The following is a 19,777-nucleotide window of genomic DNA, read 5'->3' as shown; positions in this document are numbered from 1 at the left end:
GTAACCTCGGCTTCCCTGAGCAGGGCATCAGCCCCAGGCACCGAACAGGCAGTTTAGAAGAGGCTGAAGGAGCTGGCAGCTCTGGGGGCTGGGGAGGTTTTGCAGCCTCACTTCTTCCTTTCCACACCAAAAATCTCAGTCCCAGCTACATCTCTAACCACAGCAACGTGTATTGGAGAGAGTCCATTTTATAAAGCCGCTGCCTTTCTTGTTTGAAAGCAAAAAGTACGAGGGAAAGAAAAAGCTACCAAATGGAGCCATTTTGTCCATCTCAACCAGCTAATGCAGACACCAATGGAGCAGCACCTCCCAAACACCAACAGTTTAAGAAAATAGGGGAAAACCGGGGAAATAAGGCATTTGCTGCCCAGCAACCCACCGGCAAAAAGGGGGTGCTACTGAGCTTGAAAAATACAGGCAGCTTCTCTGCAAGTCATAAGCATCGAAATGAGAGCAACCACATCTCACCTGAACTTCTCCAGCCCTCCAGGATTTAAGCACCAGCTTGGCTCCGCAGGCGAGAAGCGCCCAGCTGAGCACAGGCAGGGTGCGAAGAAAGCTTGCTGGGACAAAGCATCTCATACCGCTAGCCTGCTTTGGGAGAGCTGGGATGGAGGAGGTTCGGGTGAACACCAAGCTTTGTAGCAACCTGCTACTCTGGGAAGGAAAACCGAGCAGGACTTCTTTGCAGCCCCAGCTCTGCTGAATTTAAAGGATCACCACAAATAATGCACACCTGGAAAAGAGCTTCCTCTGCAGGGCAGGTGAGCCCAGAGGAAGGGGACGTCTCTTTAGGAGTCCCAGGGCACTCCAGGCTCTGCAGCGGGGTTTAGCAAAGCGCTTTGCAGCTGGGGAGCCATCCTGCTGAAGCTGGACCCAGCTGCTACCCAGCTGCATCTGCTGCTCCCGAAGGAAGGATGTATCAGAGCACAATGATTTGTTTTTATTGGGAATATTTGCTTCCTGCCACCAGGATGCATGTGCAGCAGCAGAGAAATGTACAGGGGTTCGAGACCTTGTGCATCATGTGAGGCAGAAAAGCCTTGTTGAGAGGGGTATGGATTACCCAGACATCTGTTGAGGCTGCGTAAATGAGAAGTAGCCAAGAGCAAACTGCTGAACCTGCAGTCCTGCCCACCTTCCACGTGCGGTGGGCCCTGCGTCCCCCGCAGGAAAGCCGAGCACTCTGCTCCAAACCTCACCAAGCAGCTTAGCCTAAGGCCAATCTGCACTGGGGTCAGGAGTTACTGGTACGGCAGCTGCTACCCAAGCCGGGCAAGGACTCAGAGGATCAGTCTGAGCTGGTGCTTCACGCCGTGCTTCGTGCACGCAGGCGCTCAGCGAGTGTCAGTAAGAGCAACTCTGAGGATAGCGGGGTTAAGGGACCAGCTTTAGTGCTTAGGACACGTGGAAGGGGAATTTACTTTCTGCTCATTCTGGTTTCCCCCTGTGATCTTAGTGAAACCCTGCTTTGCCCTCAGAGGAGGGAGGAGACACTGAAGACCAGAGCCTTCCTCCTGCCTTGTCCACCATAGGGGTGCTCCATCGCGTCCTGCTGTTGCCTGGACCAGCCCTCGGCACTTCGGGACAGCTGCATGGCAGAGGAGCTCACGACGGGTTTGTCATCCTGCGAAACCCTGGTCCCAGCCTCTCCTCTCCGAGACGACGGCTTTCAGGCGACACCGCAGAGCGGTGGTATTCTCCTCCTGCCAGGCGGTTCAAAGCCGCTCTGCTCATTTCCAGAGCTTTCTGCAAACACCAGCTAATCCAGGCTGCGCACAGCTCGGCAGCAGTGGACAGCAGGAAACAGCTGAAAGAAAACACCCCCAAAGCGGTCACGGCACATTCCCCAAATAGCAACGGCCATTCTGTGGCCAGAGAAAGGCTGCAAACAAAGAGGGAGAAAATCAGTTTGCTGCCCTGGGAGCGTTTTCAGGCATCAGCGGCATGGGAATGCAGATACCGCCCTTCGGAGAGAGCTGGCTGCAAACTGCAAAATCGTTTTGTGTGAGCGTCTCAGTCTTTCCAGAAGTTCCAGAGCTTTGTGCAAGGGTCTGGCTCTATGGGATAAGCGATTCCTGCCGGCTGCTCCAGCCACGTCCCTGCTGCATCTTGCCACGGCGAGACTGAGATGGAAAAGCCACGGCTGCTGCTGGCTGGGAGCTGCCGAACTCCGGCCGCAGGGCGTCCGTGCTGGGACAGGCAGGCTCCTGCCTGCAGCAAGGCTCCTCGGCAGGGAGCTGCGCCCCGTGGCGTGAGACGAGGCGGCGCTGGGAGCCCTGAATGCTTCGGTGGGTTCACAACGTCACCCCCGAGATTTCAGCTTCCACATTACGCTGCCTGGCAGGCACCTGCCTCCTGTCCTCCTCCTCGCGGGAGAGGGAAACTACGGGACCCCCCCTCCCTGCAGACCCACAGGGCCAGGCAGGAGGGGGGCGGCTGTATTATAGCCCCCCACCTCTGCCGACTGAGAGATTTCATGGGACCCTGGTGGCTTTCCCTTCCTGATTCACGGGGTACTCGTGACCAAGGGGAAAGGGCACACCTTCCCCTTCCCAGTCCCGAATGTGGCTGGGCCAGAAAATCTTCTTTCCTTCAATGAACCCCTTCCTTGAGGGGTAGCCCAGCTGCTTTCCCCCTCCCACCCTTAGCAGGAGCGAGGGAAACCTGCCTCCGCGTCCCCTTCCTGCTCCAAGGGGAGACGTGCCCCTTCTCTCTGGTGACTTCCCTGCCCAATTCAGTAGCACGGGGACTTTATCAAGGCTGCATTGCACATCCCTGGGGTGCAGGTGGCCTCCCTGGCAACACACCACGTGCGCGCACACACACGTGCACACTCACACTCGCACACGCACCACCCGGTCCAGCTGGGGAAACCAGCAGAGCGCAGGACGAGGGGGTTTGGATGGTCGGTCTCGCCGGGCGTTACCAGTACGGGGTGGTGGCGAGGAGGATCTGCAGAGCCATGGAGAAGCAGGGCAGCTGCGCCACGCCATAGGCCACGGAGCGCGTGGGTGCCTTCAGCCGCAGGAGGTAGGCGACGGTGTGGACAATGCGCCCCACGCAGAATATGAAGAAGTGGATCCTGGCCACTGCGGGACTGGGATCCAGCAGGGAGTAGATGGCTCCAAGGAAGAGGAAGGGAAAGATGTTCTCCATGTCATTGCGGTGGGCCCTGAAAAGGGAGATAAGGTTGCTCCTTCCCACCAGGCTTCCCTGCCGTCTCCCATCCCTGCCATCTCCCATCCCTTTTAGCCAGAGCACCCAGCCCAGGGTGCAGCTCTGTCAGGCAGGGCGGACACAGCCCCCGAAGAAGTCAGATCCCCCCTACACATGCAGGCAGCAGGATTTCGCACCCAGTGTCTCTCCCCTGGGATGCTGCGCTCCTGAAGCTTGCCCTCCGTGACTAGGACACCTTTGCCGCTATGGATGACAGCTCCAGGGTTAGAGCTTTTAAATAAACAAAGCAAAACAAAGACCCTGCAAAGCTGCGAAAAGCTCAAAGCTGGTGCGGCTCCAGCACGGCGCAGCCCCAGATGTGGCCACGTTACACAATAACGAGGTGGTTTCCAGACTGCGGTTTCTCCAGAGGAGAAACTCCCCGGATGGGAGGGTTCAGTGGCTTCGCCCCTCTGTAAGTGCATCCAAAGGGGACCAGGGATGAGCGCCCCGAGCCCTCCCTGCACCCCTGCGCTGTGCCAGCAGCACCTGCTTGATTGCACCGTAGTCAGGCTGGAGGGACCGCTGTGGCCATGACACATTGGCACTGATGGGGCCAAACCCTGCACTCCATCTGAACGTACGCCCGCCTGGGTGTCACAACGTCACTTGCCACCACCCGCACCACGCCACTACCAAAACAGGAGTGGATCGTGCCGTGAGCGCAGGCTGTGTTCCTTCTCCCCCAGGTACCATCCTTCGAAGGAGGGAAACGGGTCCCCAAAGCAGCGAGGCTGTCCTCACCCTCCCACCGCCTCCGCCTCTCCTTCTTTCGTTCCTTTGCGATGCAAGAGCTGCTTTTTGCAGCACAGAGGCCCGTCCCCATGCTTCGACGGGGGGACTCTCAGGTCATGCTCTGGTCGGTGGGGACAGATCTGGGCTGGAGAGTGACCCAGGCACAAGGCTCAGTTGCCTTTTCCCCATATATCTGAAGGTTTGAGAGGCAGAGATGAAACCTTGATAAGAGCTGCCCTTGCTTCCCCATTCCTGTGTCACGGGATATTTGAATGTTCACAAAGCCAAGAGAAAATTTTAAGCAATTTCTTCCCTGAAACAAAGGCCAAGATGCCTGTGCTGCTCTTCCGCACAAGCTGAGAAGTGGCCGGGAAGTTTTAGGATGCTCAGTCACAGCTCATTAGTGCAGACACAGGCTGGGATAGACCTGGCTGAAAACTGACTTTGGAAAAGAAAGAGGGCTGTGTTTTAAGCCCCCTCTCCGGGTCTGTGTAGCAGGAGACGCCCCCGTGTCCGCCTTGACAACGGCCCCACCAAACACACCAATTTCCTCAGGCCAAGGTTTGCCAAAAGCTTCTCCATCAGAAATTTTCACCACCAAGTGCCCCGGTTTTTTGGAGGGTGACTGCTCCCAGGCAGGATCGGTCTCTGAGCAGGGAGACGGAGCGGGAGCCGCGGGGAAGGGCTCTGGTCACCCAGCTTGCCCCAACCTCCTCCCCCTCGCTGTGATGCCTGGGGACGGGGACGTGGGCAGAGGCTCTGGGTCCAGCAGCTGGTTCCCATCACCACATCACACGAAATGACCCGTGTGCTGAACGCCAGCCCCCGCCAGCGCCCCTCGCTGCCCCCTCCCCGCACCAGAGCCCAGGCCAGGCACCAGCTCAGCAGGGCCAGGGCACCTGCAGGTGAATATTGCACCTGAGCCGTTTCCAGCCCCGCTTTGCTGGAGCATGAGGGGGATGCACACCCTGTTGTACCCAGAGAAGAGCTACCCCGAGGGCTTTCAGCACCCCGTTATCCCCATAAGAGGCACCAGAGCAAGGGGCTTTCTCCTACCTGGTCTTTCACCTCCATGGGGAGCAGTCCCTAGCTTAAGGGCCATGTCCCCAAGCAAAGCAGGGGACGAGCATGGCAAGGAGCCTGCTGGAAACCCTATTTCAGCTGCTCTCTGGGTGTGATTTTGGGACAGCATGGAGGAGACGGCCTGGAGAAGACACTAAAACGAGTCCTGCTGTTGTAGCAGTGGTGCCAGGAGGACTCGGTGAGGATGAGCTGATCAGAACCCGGACACGGAGGAGACGTATTCCCTGCCAAACCCGGGAGCGATGTGGGGAGCTGCAGGAAGCCCTCTGCTCCTCCTGGCCAGACGGTCCCTGGGCAGAGCCAGCCCCTTCCCCTACACGAGGATGGGCTGCTGTCTGCCCGCTCACAGCCCCTTCCCTTCCCAGCCCAGGGCCCCGCTCGCCCTCCCGAGCCAGCATCGCCTCTGCGCGTGCTGCCACAAACCCTCCCGCAGCCCAGCCAGGGCCGCGGCGAGGAGCACGGTTTGCTCCTGGGGTCAGCCGTGCCCGGGGACGACAGCTGCCGGACACCCACCGCCTTGCCCCGCGGCGGACCCTTCCGAACAAGCCCCCGAGGACTCGGGGGTTCAGCAGGGCTGGAAGGACACACGGGAGATCGGGGAGGAGAAAGGAAAGAAGAGGCAAACTGTCGTTCCAAGGCCAAGATGCAGCCGGGGGCCTCTCTAAGAGGTGAGGGGGAAACCTCCCGCTGCCGCTTGCTCTCCCCTGCTGTGCCCCTGCCCTGCACAGACCCCAGCAGCCCGACAGGCTCTGCTCCTATCCCGATAACGCCCGAGAAGAAAACCTGACATCCCCCTTGTTCAGGGGAAACACCTTGGGTTTAATTGGTCTTCCCCAGGGCTGCGAACAGATCAGCAAGGACTGGCCCTGAGTGCTTTAACTGCACAAGTCAGATCCCAGGCTTCCCCAGGTCTTTGCTGCAGCTCTGCTTATTTATTTTTATGGAAGTTTGCCTTTTCTGACTAATCAAAAGAGGATTATGATTATTATTACTACTATTATTTTCTTTTTCCTAGCAAGGGAACAGCTTGTTTCCCTCGTCCTCCCTCTGGAAGCCTGGGGATTAGGTGGCACTGGATATTTTTTAAAGCAAATCTTGCAGGCGGCAAGAGGCGCGGAGCTGGCGGCCGAGGGCTCAGTGACAGCAGGGCACGGCTCCAGCCCCTTTCCTGCACGTCACCAGCCCACGCAGCGATCCAGCCCAACACTCGGGGCACCTCCTGGATAAGGGGGATGGCAAAGCAAGCCCGGGGCTGAACACCTGATACAGGGTTTGCCCAATTAGGGAGACAAAAATTATTGCCATCCTGTCCAGCCTCTTCCCAGATCCCCAAACAGGGCAGCATACAGCACTGGGACCAGTCACGCAGTTCCCAGTCATGGCCCGCTTGTACTGTTCCAGCTGTGCAGGGATCTGGCGGGGTCTGGGGTCCTTTTGGAGCAGGGCATGAGGAGCCTGTGGGTGTGGGAACAGGACAAGCCCTTGGGGACTTGCAGGACTTTGAGCATCTAGGAAGGAGTTTAATTGTGTCAGAGTCAGACCCCAAACCCGGGTCCTTCCACGTGTCCTTGCACCAGTGCACACCATGCTGCCATTAAATATTAAGCTGCCCCAGTGTACAGGGTCCTGCACCCGAGCTCGAGGCATTCAACCCATCTAGGTAATTACTTAATTAATGAGCCCTTTAGCTTCCCACTGCCTCTTTGCCAGCAGCTGCCAGGGATCGCCCTGCGGCGCAGGGGAAATGCCAGCACCGCCGCGTACTCGCCTGCGGCACCGCTCCACGTCGGGGTCCTCGCGGTAGTACTGCAGCCCCCCGTTGCGCAGTGCGTCCTCCGGGTTTGCAAACGCCTGCAAGAGAGAGTCCCCATGATATAAATGCTCATAATATTTTCAGGAACTTTACAGGTAGAAGCTTTGCCCCAATCCTTAAGACCCGTGGGGATTTCTTCCTGCCCAAGGGGACCTTTCAGCCCCAGTTTCTCACCACGCTTCAAAACACAAGAGTCGCTGCCCTTCCATGTGCACGGTCCTGGGGGTTAAGCCCTGCACCTCCCCACCGGTTTTCCTTATCCTCTGAAAAACCCAACTCTGCCCAGCGAGCAGGTCCCAAACCGGGGGCTTCAAGGGAGCTCCGGCCTGATCCCAGTCCACTTCTCCCAGTGAAAGCCATTTAAAGGAGACTTTGCCAACCACCAAATGAGATCACTGCTGGCACAGAGCTTGCAGTCGCTGAATGTGGCATCCAAAAGATAACGAGGACTGCCAGATTAGTTCACCTTACCGAGAAAGAATATTCCCTGCCTGGCTTTTTAGCAGTGATACCGTGTGACTGAAACCAGCCCCGGGAAAATCAGATCCTACACTAATAAACTTACAAATAAAAATGATTTATATGAGCTCCCCACCTATGCTCAGAAGCTGTTCCTCAGGGACCTGGTTACACACAACAGCTTCACTTTGCAGCCTGGAAAGGACCTGGTGCTTTCTTTAATGATGTTACAAGCCCAGACTGTTCCCATTCAGAAACACAAGGTGAGAAGCCAAATCATCCATTACAATGATGCTACAGCACACGAGTATCTATCTTTGTATTTTATCTGAGAGCAGAAATCCCTCCCTCCCACTCCATTGATGCAGTTGGAACCTTCTCAAATACTTTAAAACAGATTTTACAGACAGCTGAGTTTTGCCACGAGTTCAATTTGGGTTGCGGGCGATAAAAGGTCCAGTTAACCCCGTCTCCTGACGGCAGCTAGAGCTCCCGGTCCTCCCTGTATTTTCCCCTGTGTCCAAGAACCATTTCCTCCAGCTATTGTTTTTATTCCCCATGACTTTCTGCTCTCCTGCAGCATTCACATAGTGATTCAGCCTCCAAAAGCAGGAAAGCTTTCTGCTACTTTGCAAGAAAAAAGACCATTGCAATGTTTTGTTCTTAAACCTTTTTTTTTTCCCCCTCCTTTTCTTCGAGACATGGCAAATTAACTATAAACAGTCTCTTTCCAGAAGCAGCTCACCTGCATGGCATTTTAGATCTGAAATTACTATTTAGATGAGGATTCAGAAATTATAAACATCAAGCTACAGATGGTAGAAACAAACAAAAAGAGCCAAAGAGAAGCAAGATATTTATCTGCCGCAGCTATGAAACATGTTTTGCTTTCAACTTAAGTCAAAAAAAACTCAACTTGCTTCAGGAAAACTTTGTTGGCCTTTACAGGAATAAAAAAAAGAAAGAAAAACCACAGAAACCCAAGGAAAAAGCCAGAAAGGGAGAAAAAGGTAAAGGAAACTGGAACTTACCTTCTTTCTGAGCCTCACTTGTCCCGTAATGATGGCGACGACATACATTTTTAAAATCAAGATCGTGCTGTAGAACGTAAATGACATAAACACTGTGTTTTCCATCATTTTGGGGAAGGTGCCGCTCGGTCGCCTGTAGCACTCAAAGCCAGCGGAGATTTTGCTTGAGCTGCAAGAGGGCTCTGCAGGAGAGGCGGCAGGAACAGCCACGTTTAAAGACAACAGAAGTCACCACTGTTTCTTCGGTGAAAGCCCACCTCCCCCGTAGACCCCTTTGGGCCAGACAGGAGTAAATGATGCAGCAGAGCTGCCGGTGAGCGAACCCCAGACAGGGACACGGAGCAGGCTGCCCACGTCGCTCCCTGCCGCAAGCTGCTTCTGCTCCTCGCTCCCTGCCACCACCAGCTCCGCAGGGATGCGATGCCCCACGCTGGGATACAGCCCCCTCGCCCGTGTGGGCCACAGCAAGATCAGCCTGGCCACAGCTCGACCTCTTGCCTCCCTAAAACAGCCCACCACGATCCCCCCGCCCCACCTCCCCTCCTGTTCGTGCCCAGAGGGACGGAGCCGCAGAGAGCATCCCTCGCCCAGCCAGGCACTGCTCACCCAGGGACATGAGCTGATCAGCCCTGGGAAGAAGGAGGAGTTAGGAAGAAGGTAGGCACAGGCCGCCTCCAGCCCTGTGCTCCTGCGCTCCCTCCGTGCCCGATCCCACAGCCCACCCCTCCGTGGCAGCGCTCCCAGTACTCCCCCCAGTCTCCCGCCCATGCGGGCTGAGCGCTCCCGAGGCAGAGGCAGCCAGCGCTCCCCTACACAGCCACCTGCCGAGGGATGGGGCACAGGGGACGGAACCGTCCCGTGCCCCACCAGCGCCCATCACCCGGGGGCCTGGGCTGCCCCTCTGCCCCCCGGCTGCGGGGGAGCTCCCAGAGTGACCAGCCTGGAAGCACAGCCAGGCAAGTCGCGGACCGCAAAGCCCCAAACCTGCAAATAGAAATAAACACCAGCCTGCCCAGCCCCAAAGACGGCTCGTCCTGCTTTTCTCCAAGAGAGTGAATCAGGGCAGTTGGGTGTAATTTCGTCCTCGGTCTAGCAAGTGGCATTTGAATTTGGAGCTGGCTTTTCCCCAGCCATCAAACACCGGTGAAGAAAGAGTGGGATTTAAGCCTCTGCAGGCAGCTGGGCTGCTCTTCCAATGCAAACCTTTAACTCCTTCTTCCCCAGCCCTGGCCCCAGTGCTGGCAGCAGCAAACCCCGGGTGAGCCGGCAGCGTGGGGGCTGATAGGAGCTCTCCAAGTTTATTAGTGTTGAAGGACTGGATTTGGGGTTCGGTTCCTTTACACAGGAAAAAAAAAAAAAAAAGACTTATTTCAGGAAAATGGAAACTTTTGGAGACTGAGTGGAAAATGAATGCTTTGAGGATGCAAACAGTTTTTTAATTAACTGACATGTTGGGATAAAAAAATTTGTTTCAAGCCACAAAAAAGCCTCAAAAAACAACGAACGGAGTACAACAGTTTGTCATTTACAAAACCATCTATCGAAGCGTTAGTGCCTCTAGGACTGGTTTTGTTCTTCAGGGCTGTTTAACTTTTTAACTGCCATTGAGCAAAACTAATCCTGTCCTTTCCAAGAGGGTCCAGAGTAACCCAAGAGGAGCATTGCACTTAGCCCAGGACCGGGCTCCGGTCCCGTCAGCACAGACCCCGTTGCACAAGGTCAGGTTTGTTCCCAGCAATGGGACGCTGGTGGCACCCCACTCCCGGGGAGAACGGGCTACAGGAGCCTTTTTCCTGGGGTGCCGGTGTGAATTTAAGGCTGCCTCGTACCCTGGGCACAGCGGCCCTGGGCCCAGGTGATACAGAAGTATTGTCCATGCGAGCATGAATCAGGTTATATGGGCAGATCCGAAAGGTCGGCTCCTGCTCAGGGAGCAAGCCAAGATGGAAAACAGTCACCTCTCTGTCTCCGCTCAGAGCCAGAAAGACCCTTCAAGCACACGATCTCCCTCCTGGCACGGAGATCTGCAAATTCTTTGCGTTTGCCTCTGCATCTCCCTCGCCACGGCTGTTCTGCCCTGATGCTGCAGACCCAAAGATGCCACACCGCTCACTGCGATGCACTGGCTCAGCCCCATGTCATCCGAGTGTGCAGAGCGCCTTTGAAAACCCCAAACACTTGGTTTCAAGGGAGAGGTACTTGCAGCTGGTCATCACCACCCTGGCGTCAGGGCAGCTGCAGAACAAATCCCGGCACAGCCCGGCATGGAGCTCCACAGCCCGGCAGTGAATGCCTCCGACGGGCTGCTTCCCCGGGGGTGGGCATGGGGACACCAGGACACGCAGCAGCCATGTGGATTCAAACACTGCGGTGAGGGCCGGGGTGTTCACCCCGGACCCCAGCCCTGTGCTGCCACCAAGCTGCATCCAACCCCACTCACGTCTCCCTGGAGCTCGGCAGAGTATTATAAACGCTATAATGCCAAGCATAAGCAAAGCCACATCCCAAACACTGCTCCCTCCCATCTCCTCTCTCCATAGCTGATAGGGAGCAAACCCATAGCACTGAAGACCTTAATGCCCAAGGACTGGGGTGATGCAAGAGCCAGACCAGCCCTGCAGCAGGGACGAGACTTTCTCCAGCAGCCCCTTCCCCAGTGGGGCTAGGGCACGCAGCCAGACCCTTCACCAACACATTACACCCTCCATGGAGCTGCTCCAGTGTGTTTACCAGCTGAAGATCCAGCCCGCAGGCTCTTCGGCACCGAGACCTTTTTCCTTCATGCACCTTCTTCCCCTCCCAAGGCAGTCAGCACGCCTCACTGAGCAGCAGGAATACGCACAAGCTTGGTACCACCTGCAGACAAGCCAGGACTTCTCCTGCTAGCCAGACAGACTTTCTCCTCCTCAGCATTATTCAAGCACTGGCAGGAAGCCCTGGACAATTTGCACCGGCAACTGGCACAAAATTAAATTGAATGGAGTGATCAAGAAGCACAGTTTGTTTAGGCGTAGGTCCCTGGGGCAGACTTAGGCGTGGGTATTGTATGTGCTGGGTGGTGTTTAAAAACCACGTGGGCAAAGCAAGTTGTTTTTTCCACGTTTATGCATTTCAGACCCTTTCACCATTACACAGAGCTGAAACCCAGTGGGGAGGGCTGGTGTCCATCAGCACAGCACCCACGTGGATGAGGACGAGGGGCAGAAGCTGCCTGTGAAGGCAGGTGTAATGCTCCTGGAATCCCAGCTCCCGCTTGATGTCTCAAGTTTAGGGGTCTCATGCTGGACACATCCACTGCGCAGTCACACCTTCCTGGCCTTCCTGACCCAAGGCGACACAGCTGCCAGGAGTATGTTCAACCATCCCATTAATGCGGGCGGAAGCAGGCTGTCAATGTCAACGGTCTGATCCTCCTCCACGGATCACATCCTGCTAGGACAGAGCCATTGTTTGAACGGGACCAGGTCCTAAGGGCAGTATGTCTTTAAACTACAAGCTGTGCCTTAAAGTCTTTAGCACAAGAGGTCTCAGCCCAGGACAAGACCTACCCAAAACCAACACTGCTAGCAAAAAACACTGCATTTTTTTGAGAAGTGATTAATAAGAATCAGGGTCAGGCTTTGAAAGATGTAGTCATCAGGCTAGGCTGACCCCAGGAGCTGTGGGGAAAAGGTGGAGGGTTTTGCTGGAGGAAGGACTGAAGAGCAGGCAGGAGGAATGAAAAATTCATGGGAGATGCTTGAGAAAAGTACTTAAAAATAGAAGCCTCTAATAACAATCCTGCTTTGGAAAGATTATGGAATAAAAATCACCCTCAGTTCCCACACGGGTTGTTATTTATTTGACCAACTGAATTACACTACAGTATTATAAGTACATGTTTTTCCACTATTGCTATGCTGGGGAATTTCCTGGTGGCAGCTACATGAGAGGGTTGGTTGTGTAACAATCCGTGTCAACGGAGCACAGGCACGTATGCCAGGGTGGTACGGCCTGGGCTCCAACCTGATCTCAAAGGGCAGCAGATGCTTCGGGCAATTACAGCTCAGATTCCCCAAAATTTTCCCAAATGAGCAATTACATCCCACAGTTTGGCCAGGCAAAGAGCCCGAGGGGACCGCTCCAGCCTGGAGGAGACAGGCAGACGGGTGGCACTTCTCCAGCGTGCTCCCACGTGCTGGTGGAGAAGGTGCAGAACCCAGCTGGGATCTTGCCTGCCTGGGGCTCAGCAGCTCAGCCCACAGCTCCAAGCAGTGCTGAGCCACATTCCCGGCTTGTTCCGACGCTGCTGTGGGTGCCGGTGCCCTCCTTCTCTGCCATTTCTTCCTGCTTCTCCCAGCACAAAGCCTCGGAGCCAGTGATCACTTGCCCTTGGCTGCACCCAGCCCTGGGAAATCCGGCTGCCCACGGGAGGTTGCACTGGCTCATCAAACACAGCTACGTTTTCAAGTAAAGGCATGAGCAGTTTAGCTATTTATGAAAGAGAAAGGCACTCCACCTGCATTCCCTCCTTAGCCTGCATGAAAAGTCACATCACCGTGACGCACCTTCTCCCCCAGATGAATGAAAACCCGTTGCTTCACCCCCAGCTCCTGGGCTCTTTGCAGCGTGCAGGACGGCAGAAGATGCTGCAAAGTCACTCAGCAGCAAAGCCACCAGCATTAGCATCTCCCGAAACAAATTTCATGTTTCAGTCTTTGGCAAACTCGGGCAGCTTTTGTCTGTTTTGCATTTTAAAGTGACTGTACTGGCTGGAGCGATCTGAGAGGCCTCAGGCATGAGGAATGTAGGATCAGACTCTCCCAAATAGTCCTTCACACTCAGAAGACCAGATGCCTGCAGCAGCAGAAAGCCAGCAGGAGAGGCCCGGGGAAGGGGCAGGGGTGCGGCAGCTTTGGGTCTCAGGCAAAGAGGAGCAGAGGAAGCTGCTGTTCCTCAGCCAGCCCCGGGACAGGGATCAGGCCAAGGGCCAAGTGAGAGGCAGTGGCATGTCCTCCTGCCTTCTCCTTCCAGCTCCATCCACCATCCCTTCCTGCCTGCTCGCGGACTGCTGCCTTGCTCTCAACCCCTCTCCTGCCCCAAACTGTCATACCCACCCTGGCTGCAGGGAGTCACTATGTCCCCTGCTGCTGTGACAGCAAGGAGACGCTGGAAGAGCGGCCATCAGGCTGTGAGCATGTGGGAGGCAGATTATTTTCCCTTATTCTGAGTCTCCCATGGATTCATGCCTGGGCTTTCTCTTAGAGGAAAGAATTCCTTGGCTACGCTGCTCTGTGCTTTCAGGGATGCAATCCAGCTGGGAGAGGGGCTGAGGGAAGTTATTTCTCCTCTCCACTGCTTTCTCCCTCTGACCCAGCTGGTTTAAAAGCTGCTTTAGGTAGAGCTGCACCTGCCATTGCTGCCACGGGCAAAGGTGGGAGACAGGGGTCAGGGCTTGGGCTGTGCGTGAAGCCAGCATCTCTCTCACTTAGCCACATCGCAGCAACTCATGATGTGTTTCTCTTCCCAAGAGCCAGATCCCATCAGCTGTAAACAACAGGCAAAACCCACTTATGTTATTGCCCAAAAGGAGGGAGTTTCCCCGTCAGGCTGGGAGAGAAGAGAAACAAATCCTGCTGCCAAAAATTTCAGAATTGGGAAACATTTCCTAGGCTTCAAGCATTTGCAAAACTACAAAGTAAATACAGATTCCCTGGTGGATGCTCTTGAGCAAGAGCAAAGGTAAAGGATGCTGCATGGTCCTGCCTCCACACGCTGTGTTATGGAGAAATGGGAATCAGGGCATGTTTTACAGCCTTAAGAGCACTGGCTCACTAACAGGGCTGGGAGAGAAAGCAGATGTGATTCCAGATTTCATCCTTATGGAGACCTGACATTCAACAGCAGATGAGGAGCTTCAAGGAGAAAAGTAGAAAACAAACCAAGACAGCCTTTCTCTTCTTCAGTGCCTGACCAAGGACTGTGATCTCCTGCTGTTGATCCGCAGGGCTCTGCTCACCCTCAGAAGCACAATGGGGTGCCCAGCTTAAGAGCAGGGACCTTTTCTGGCAGGTGGGTACCTCTTAGCTCCGGGGCTGTTAACCCTGCCCTGAAACCCAGGAAGAACAGCAGGCTTCAGAGCTCACCGATTTTAAAGCCTTTTAAGTCCTGTTTTCGACAGAAAGGCATTTTCCATTTGTCACAGAGACATGGAAACGTAGGACAAGAGGGAATGGGAAGGTCAGCGCTTCATTGCCTGTCCCTGACCCCAGCTGAGAGCGGCTACACCATCCTGGTGAGAGTGACTGGGGAGAGCCTTCCTTCATGGTCTTACCGTAGAGCTTCACCCACCACAAAGCTTTCCAAAACACAGAGCTTATTTTTAAACCCCGAGTTCTCTGCGTCCCCTCCATCACCCCTAGACTAAACAGCAGCAATTCCTCCCACTCTTCCTTATAGGTCATATTTTCTAAATCCTTTTATCACACATGCTGATCTCCTAAATGCTCTCACTTCTCAGAGCAAGGCCCTCGGCAGCAGGAGGGTGGCTGGGCTTCCTAGAGCAGCAGACCAGGGCTTCCTTCTCACGAGACCTGACTCAGGCAGAAGTCAGAGCTTCTCGGCAGTTTGAGGTTTTTTGAGTTGAGTCACTTGTCAGCCTGTAGCTATGCTCCAGATGCATGTTAAAACTTTCCCTTTCTTTTCCCCGCACTGGGTGATGCACAACGTGTCTTTTGGGCTTGCTTCAGCATCTCAGCAGCCAGGAGAAAGGTGGTCGAGGTCTCAACTCTGACGTTATTAATAAACACGCCCCACATGCAATGCTAAAAACACTCTCCCCATAATCAGCCTGGAACGCAGGGAGTAATTTAGCTGTATTATTTACAGCCCCCATTGCCTGGAAGCTTTTTATTGCATTGTTGTCTCAGCTGCCCTCTTGCTCACAGTGGTGGGAGCACTCACAGGGCATGACCCAGACTGGAGTCACATCCCGAAGCAGCAGAGCAGGAGATAAGGAGAAGGGAATGAAGCTCACAGGCCCCTGCCTGGACGTCAGAGCAGGGATTACGTACCCTGCACTTCAAAGTTAAAAACAGTCAGCGCTTATTTCCCAAACCACAGTGAGGAAAGGGAAAGGGATGTAGGACCATAGAACCTCCCAGAGTGATTCCCTGACTTTATCAAGACCAGAATTTGGCCTCAATGATGCAAGGAAGTAGAGAAACCTCTCCATGCTACCCATGCTGACTGTCCTAATATTTCTTCCTCTCCGGAATGATCCATTAACAGGACTCCAGAAACCTGCCTGGGTCTTACGCTTTGATTACTCTCCTGACTTGCAGGCTGACTCCTCGCATCCATGATATGTGCCCAGAAATATGCTCTACCCTGTGTATATCCAGCCCTGAGTGCTCTACGCAGCCCTCCACGAGGAGATATGCGCTCATTACAAATATTTATAAAGCAGTAGAATGCATCTGTCTAGCACAGCACGTTTCTGTTGACAGTGCCACCAACTCAGCCAAAACTGAACACGAAGTGCTCCCCCATTAGCAGGAGAGAAGCTGGATCCAGGTGGGAAGGCAGCTGTGGAAAGGGTGTAGGGACAGGAGGCTATGAGATGCTATGGCCACATTAGCAGGGCTAGAGCTGTCCCACAAGGAGAGTGAGGCAACAGAAAGGGGTAGGGAGCTGTGCTGCACCATACCATGCCGGGAGAAGTTTGTGTACGTGTTCGCTGGTGGAAGGGAGCGCTGCTCTTCAACAGGAGCAGGGAGCTTGCTGGGTTGTACCAGCCCTGAAGCTCACTGTGGTTTCAAGGCAGGACAAGCCCCTGTGGTAGCCAGCAATGGACTGAGGCTCTCTGGCCCCATACACCCGGTCTTCAGAAGTCAGAGATTAACTTAAGCTCTGAATCACAAGGTTTAATTCCCTTTCTTGCAAATTTGTTGTCATACATGACGGTAATGCTTGATAATTACATATGTCAAGTCACTGTCCAAATGGTTAAAATTAAATTACTTCCTGGGACAATAAGTTCCATAATGAAACACAGTTTAAATTGTGATGATGATAATAATAAACTTTTTATCGGATCTCCTTCCCCTCTTGTTCGTGTCACAGAAAGACATAGGGAGGTTAGGAGGTACAGCAGTTCTTGCTCAGCCTTGTCTAGCATACTCCTCCTTTGATACATGTCTCTGAAATCACCTCTTACTCAGCTTTACCACAGCCCCATTCGCTTTCATCTCTCTTCAAAGGAGATTCCTCCATGCTTTTGATCATGCCGGTCATACTTTCTTATTTCCCTCCAATGCTGAAGCAAGCAGATGACCAGCACATGACTGTCAACTCATTTCACCCCTTGCACTCCAACTGTCCTTCAGCCTCCTAATAGCTCATTTTCCTTTTAAACTCCACGAGTCCTCATGAGGGGTCTAGGATGACTCCACACCGAGTTATTTAGTACTCTGGAGGGGTTACTCCCAAACGGAAGGAATTCCAACTATGTTTTTACAGAAGACAGATCTGGGACACTCACTCTGCAGCCAGCCGGCAATAGATCTGGCTTGCTTATCTCTGTTCCTTCGGGGCCTTTCTGTATCCTCCGGCACAACCTCCTCTCTCACTGTGCTATTAGCATGGACTTAACATTGTTCTTGTTCATTCATTGTAGAGCATGTCCATTCTCCTGTTTTCAACTCATTCCAGCTCACTGTTGGCCACAGTGTTCCCAGCTCGCAAACACACATTTTAACAATAGCCGGAAACTAAAGTCCTGCACGCAATCTTTTATTTTAGCAGAGTACATTTTTCTTCCTGTTAGATAACGTATCTCCTGGAAAAAGAACCTAACATTTTCAGATCCCTTCCTGACCCTCCATCCTTATTTAACATCGATGAATCTGTATGGGAATGATACTTTCCAGGTTGTTCAGAGGAAGATGTGAGGCATAAATTAACAGGTCCTCACAGAGCACTTCAGCTGGACATTGCAGAAGTGAAAGTATTAAATACCTCTCAGCTGGTCCTGCTTAAATAGAGGGACACATTTCTGAACACTGAGACCTAGTGACAACTGCCCATTGATCTGTTTTCAGTAAGTGTGTCACTTGTCCCTCCGCAGGAACAAATACAGACGTGCCTCCTCCAGCGCACAGGAGGAACAACCTGTATGTGGCCGGACAAGCCTGGGAGCTGGAGCGAGGGGACTGGGAAAGCCACCCAGCATGCTTGATGGCGCACACCACGAAGGGATGAGAGCAGAGCTGGTGGCTACAGCCTTTCTGTGAGATTTACCTGCCCAAGAGCTCTTTCATGTCCAACCTACAGAACCACCAAAAGGAGCTCCTGTACGGTGTGATGCTTTTCCCCTCGCACTGCAGCACTCAAGTCAGTTGAGTAAGTGGACTTCGGTAAGTGTCTGTTTGCAGTCACTCAAGTTCATGCTCCTAAGCTACAAGATCCTCCCCAAACTCTCAGTACATGTAGATAATTTCAGAATTTGCTCCTGGATTTTATTTTTTCTCTTTCAGTAATACAAACCAACCAGTCCAGAAAGAACGTAGAAAAAAACAAGATGACATTTTTTCTATCAGCTGAACAGAGCGGTTGAGTGAATTCATTTTGCATCAAGCTAGTGCGGAGTCAAAGTTACACCTGCAGGACAGGAGTGCACAGCATAGGTAGGGCAGAGCTCTACCCTGGGTGTAAAGGACAAACACAGGCAGGCTGTAGAGAACACAGTCCTCCCTGGAAAACGGGCCCGAGATGACTGTCAACTCCAGACGGCCACATGCAACAGGACCACCTCAGGCCCTACAAAGCCATTTTTCTCCAGCTGGCTGCTTAAGTCCGCTATTGTTTAGCAGAAACAGCTGCACAATAGTTTGTCGTCTCAGGGTTTCACTCTGCATTGGAGTCCTGATCTAAGAGATGCTACCCTGGGTGATTTCTTCACAGTTGGTCTCAGCACCAGAGGCAGAAGAGACAGCACACAGGTCAGATGGACTGGAAAGCTCCAGTTGGCAAGTCACCAAACAGGAGAGACGCCTTGGCTGTCCCGCAACAACAGCCGGATGTCCAAACCACAGAGATGGACAGACCTGGTGCAATTTCCAGGAAGCCTCCTCACTGCGGTCTCCAGAGAAATCACCACATCCCTCCTTGCTCAGGAGACCTCACCGCTGGTGCCAAGGTTTGCTGGCTGCTGGTGCCTGTTGTTCTCTGGTTACAGATCCCCTCTGAGGCTCTCTGACAAACCAGGAGCCTGCAGATGCACTGCTGTCCTTTAGCCTTCACTGGCAAACTACCTGGCGCTCTTCCCTTGCCTTGCAACCAGCTGGTAAGTACTGAGCCCATAACCTCCACAACCCTCCAAGGGCAGCCACACCTGGCCTGTCTGAACAAATAGGGAAACCATTACAGCAGCAAATAGTTGCTTTCTCCCAGCGAACCTGCTTGTTTCTCAATGCCAACTGCTAAAGCTGATTAAAACCAGGCAGAGGTCTTTATTCAAGCATAAGTTGGAGACAGAGGAGCAGGAATAACAGAGACGCCACTCAGAATAGCTGCTCTGCAAGACTAATTTTAGTGACCTATATTTACAGCTCTTCCACAGGAGATGAGTGAAAGAGCAGGGTGTTTAGTTTTGCAAATCCCAAGCCAAACACAGCCTCTGATTCTGGTCCAACCCAAAACCTATTGAGCACTTTTAAATCCTATTTCACCTCAGGGTCCCAAAGCGTTGGATGAGGATGTCTGCTTAATAACACCACCACCTTATGTACTTTGGATGAAATACAAGCCGCTCGCCACATCAGAGCCCATGACCAGAGCGAGGGCACAGCATTACTCATGCCCTATAATCCTCTTCCTGTAGCAATCCTCCCCCGCCATGTAAGCATAGTGTTTTCTTATTTCATCAAGTTCAAGTTTCATCCCTTTCACACAGTTTTTACCCCTAAATTATTATTTGCAACAAATTCAAGTTTTAAGACTTAGAATTTTAGAATATAGGCTAAAGTTTTCCTATTATTTATTTTTCTCTCAATGAGAGCTATTGCTACACACAGCAGACAGGCTCATGCAAGAGCTACTCCGCTCCAGCTGCTTCCAAGCCAGCCTGGAGAACAAAACCAGAAAGCAGGTCCCAGACCCAGACTGGAGCCCAGTAAAAGCCAAACAGGAACAGTCTCCAGTTTCATATTCTGGGCTCAATTTTAAAAAGAAGGGAAAAAACCAAAGGCAGGATTGAGGTGAAATCCAACTCTCACAACATCCCCATCTTACCAATGAGGAACCTATAGCACAAGGTTTAATTCTCTTTCTTGCAAATTTGTTGCCATAAATTACAGTAATGCTTGATAATTACACGCGTCAAGTCCACTGTCCAAACTGTTGAAATTAAATTACTTCCTGGGACAATAAGTTCCATAATGAAACACAATTTAAATTA

At 53.1% G+C, this 19,777-nt stretch overlaps 1 protein-coding gene across 1 annotated transcript; it reads right to left on the bottom strand.

Annotated features, from left to right (window-relative positions):
• Positions 1-922: 922 nt before the first annotated feature.
• On the bottom strand, positions 923-8,641 carry PTGES (prostaglandin E synthase). Its single transcript, XM_075170969.1, has 3 exons — positions 8,341-8,641; positions 6,806-6,888; positions 923-3,175 (listed from the first exon to the last, which is right to left on the bottom strand). The coding sequence occupies exons 1-3, from the start codon at positions 8,446-8,448 to the stop codon at positions 2,926-2,928; spliced, it is 441 nt and encodes a 146-aa protein (XP_075027070.1). The 5' UTR covers positions 8,449-8,641; the 3' UTR covers positions 923-2,925.
• Between the last annotated feature and the right edge of the window lie 11,136 nt (positions 8,642-19,777).

Source organism: Calonectris borealis, chromosome 21 (assembly GCF_964195595.1).
Source record: "Calonectris borealis chromosome 21, bCalBor7.hap1.2, whole genome shotgun sequence".
Taxonomy (NCBI): Eukaryota; Metazoa; Chordata; class Aves; order Procellariiformes; family Procellariidae; genus Calonectris; species Calonectris borealis.
The sequence above is the reverse complement of the archived record's forward strand: the minus strand, read 5'-3'. Positions and strand labels throughout refer to the sequence as shown.

What these genes read in the sequence shown, in the direction of transcription:
- PTGES (XM_075170969.1), bottom strand. Translation starts at nt 8,448, where the DNA reads ATGATGGAAAACACAGTGTTTATGTCATTTACGTTCTACAGCACGATC. An exon ending in AAGTGAGGCTCAGAAAGAAG is followed by an intron (nt 6,889 to 8,340) that starts GTAAGTTCCAGT and finishes TCTCTCTTGCAG; the next exon opens with GCGTTTGCAAACCCGGAGGA. An exon ending in GACGTGGAGCGGTGCCGCAG is followed by an intron (nt 3,176 to 6,805) that starts GCGAGTACGCGG and finishes CTCCCTTTTCAG; the next exon opens with GGCCCACCGCAATGACATGG.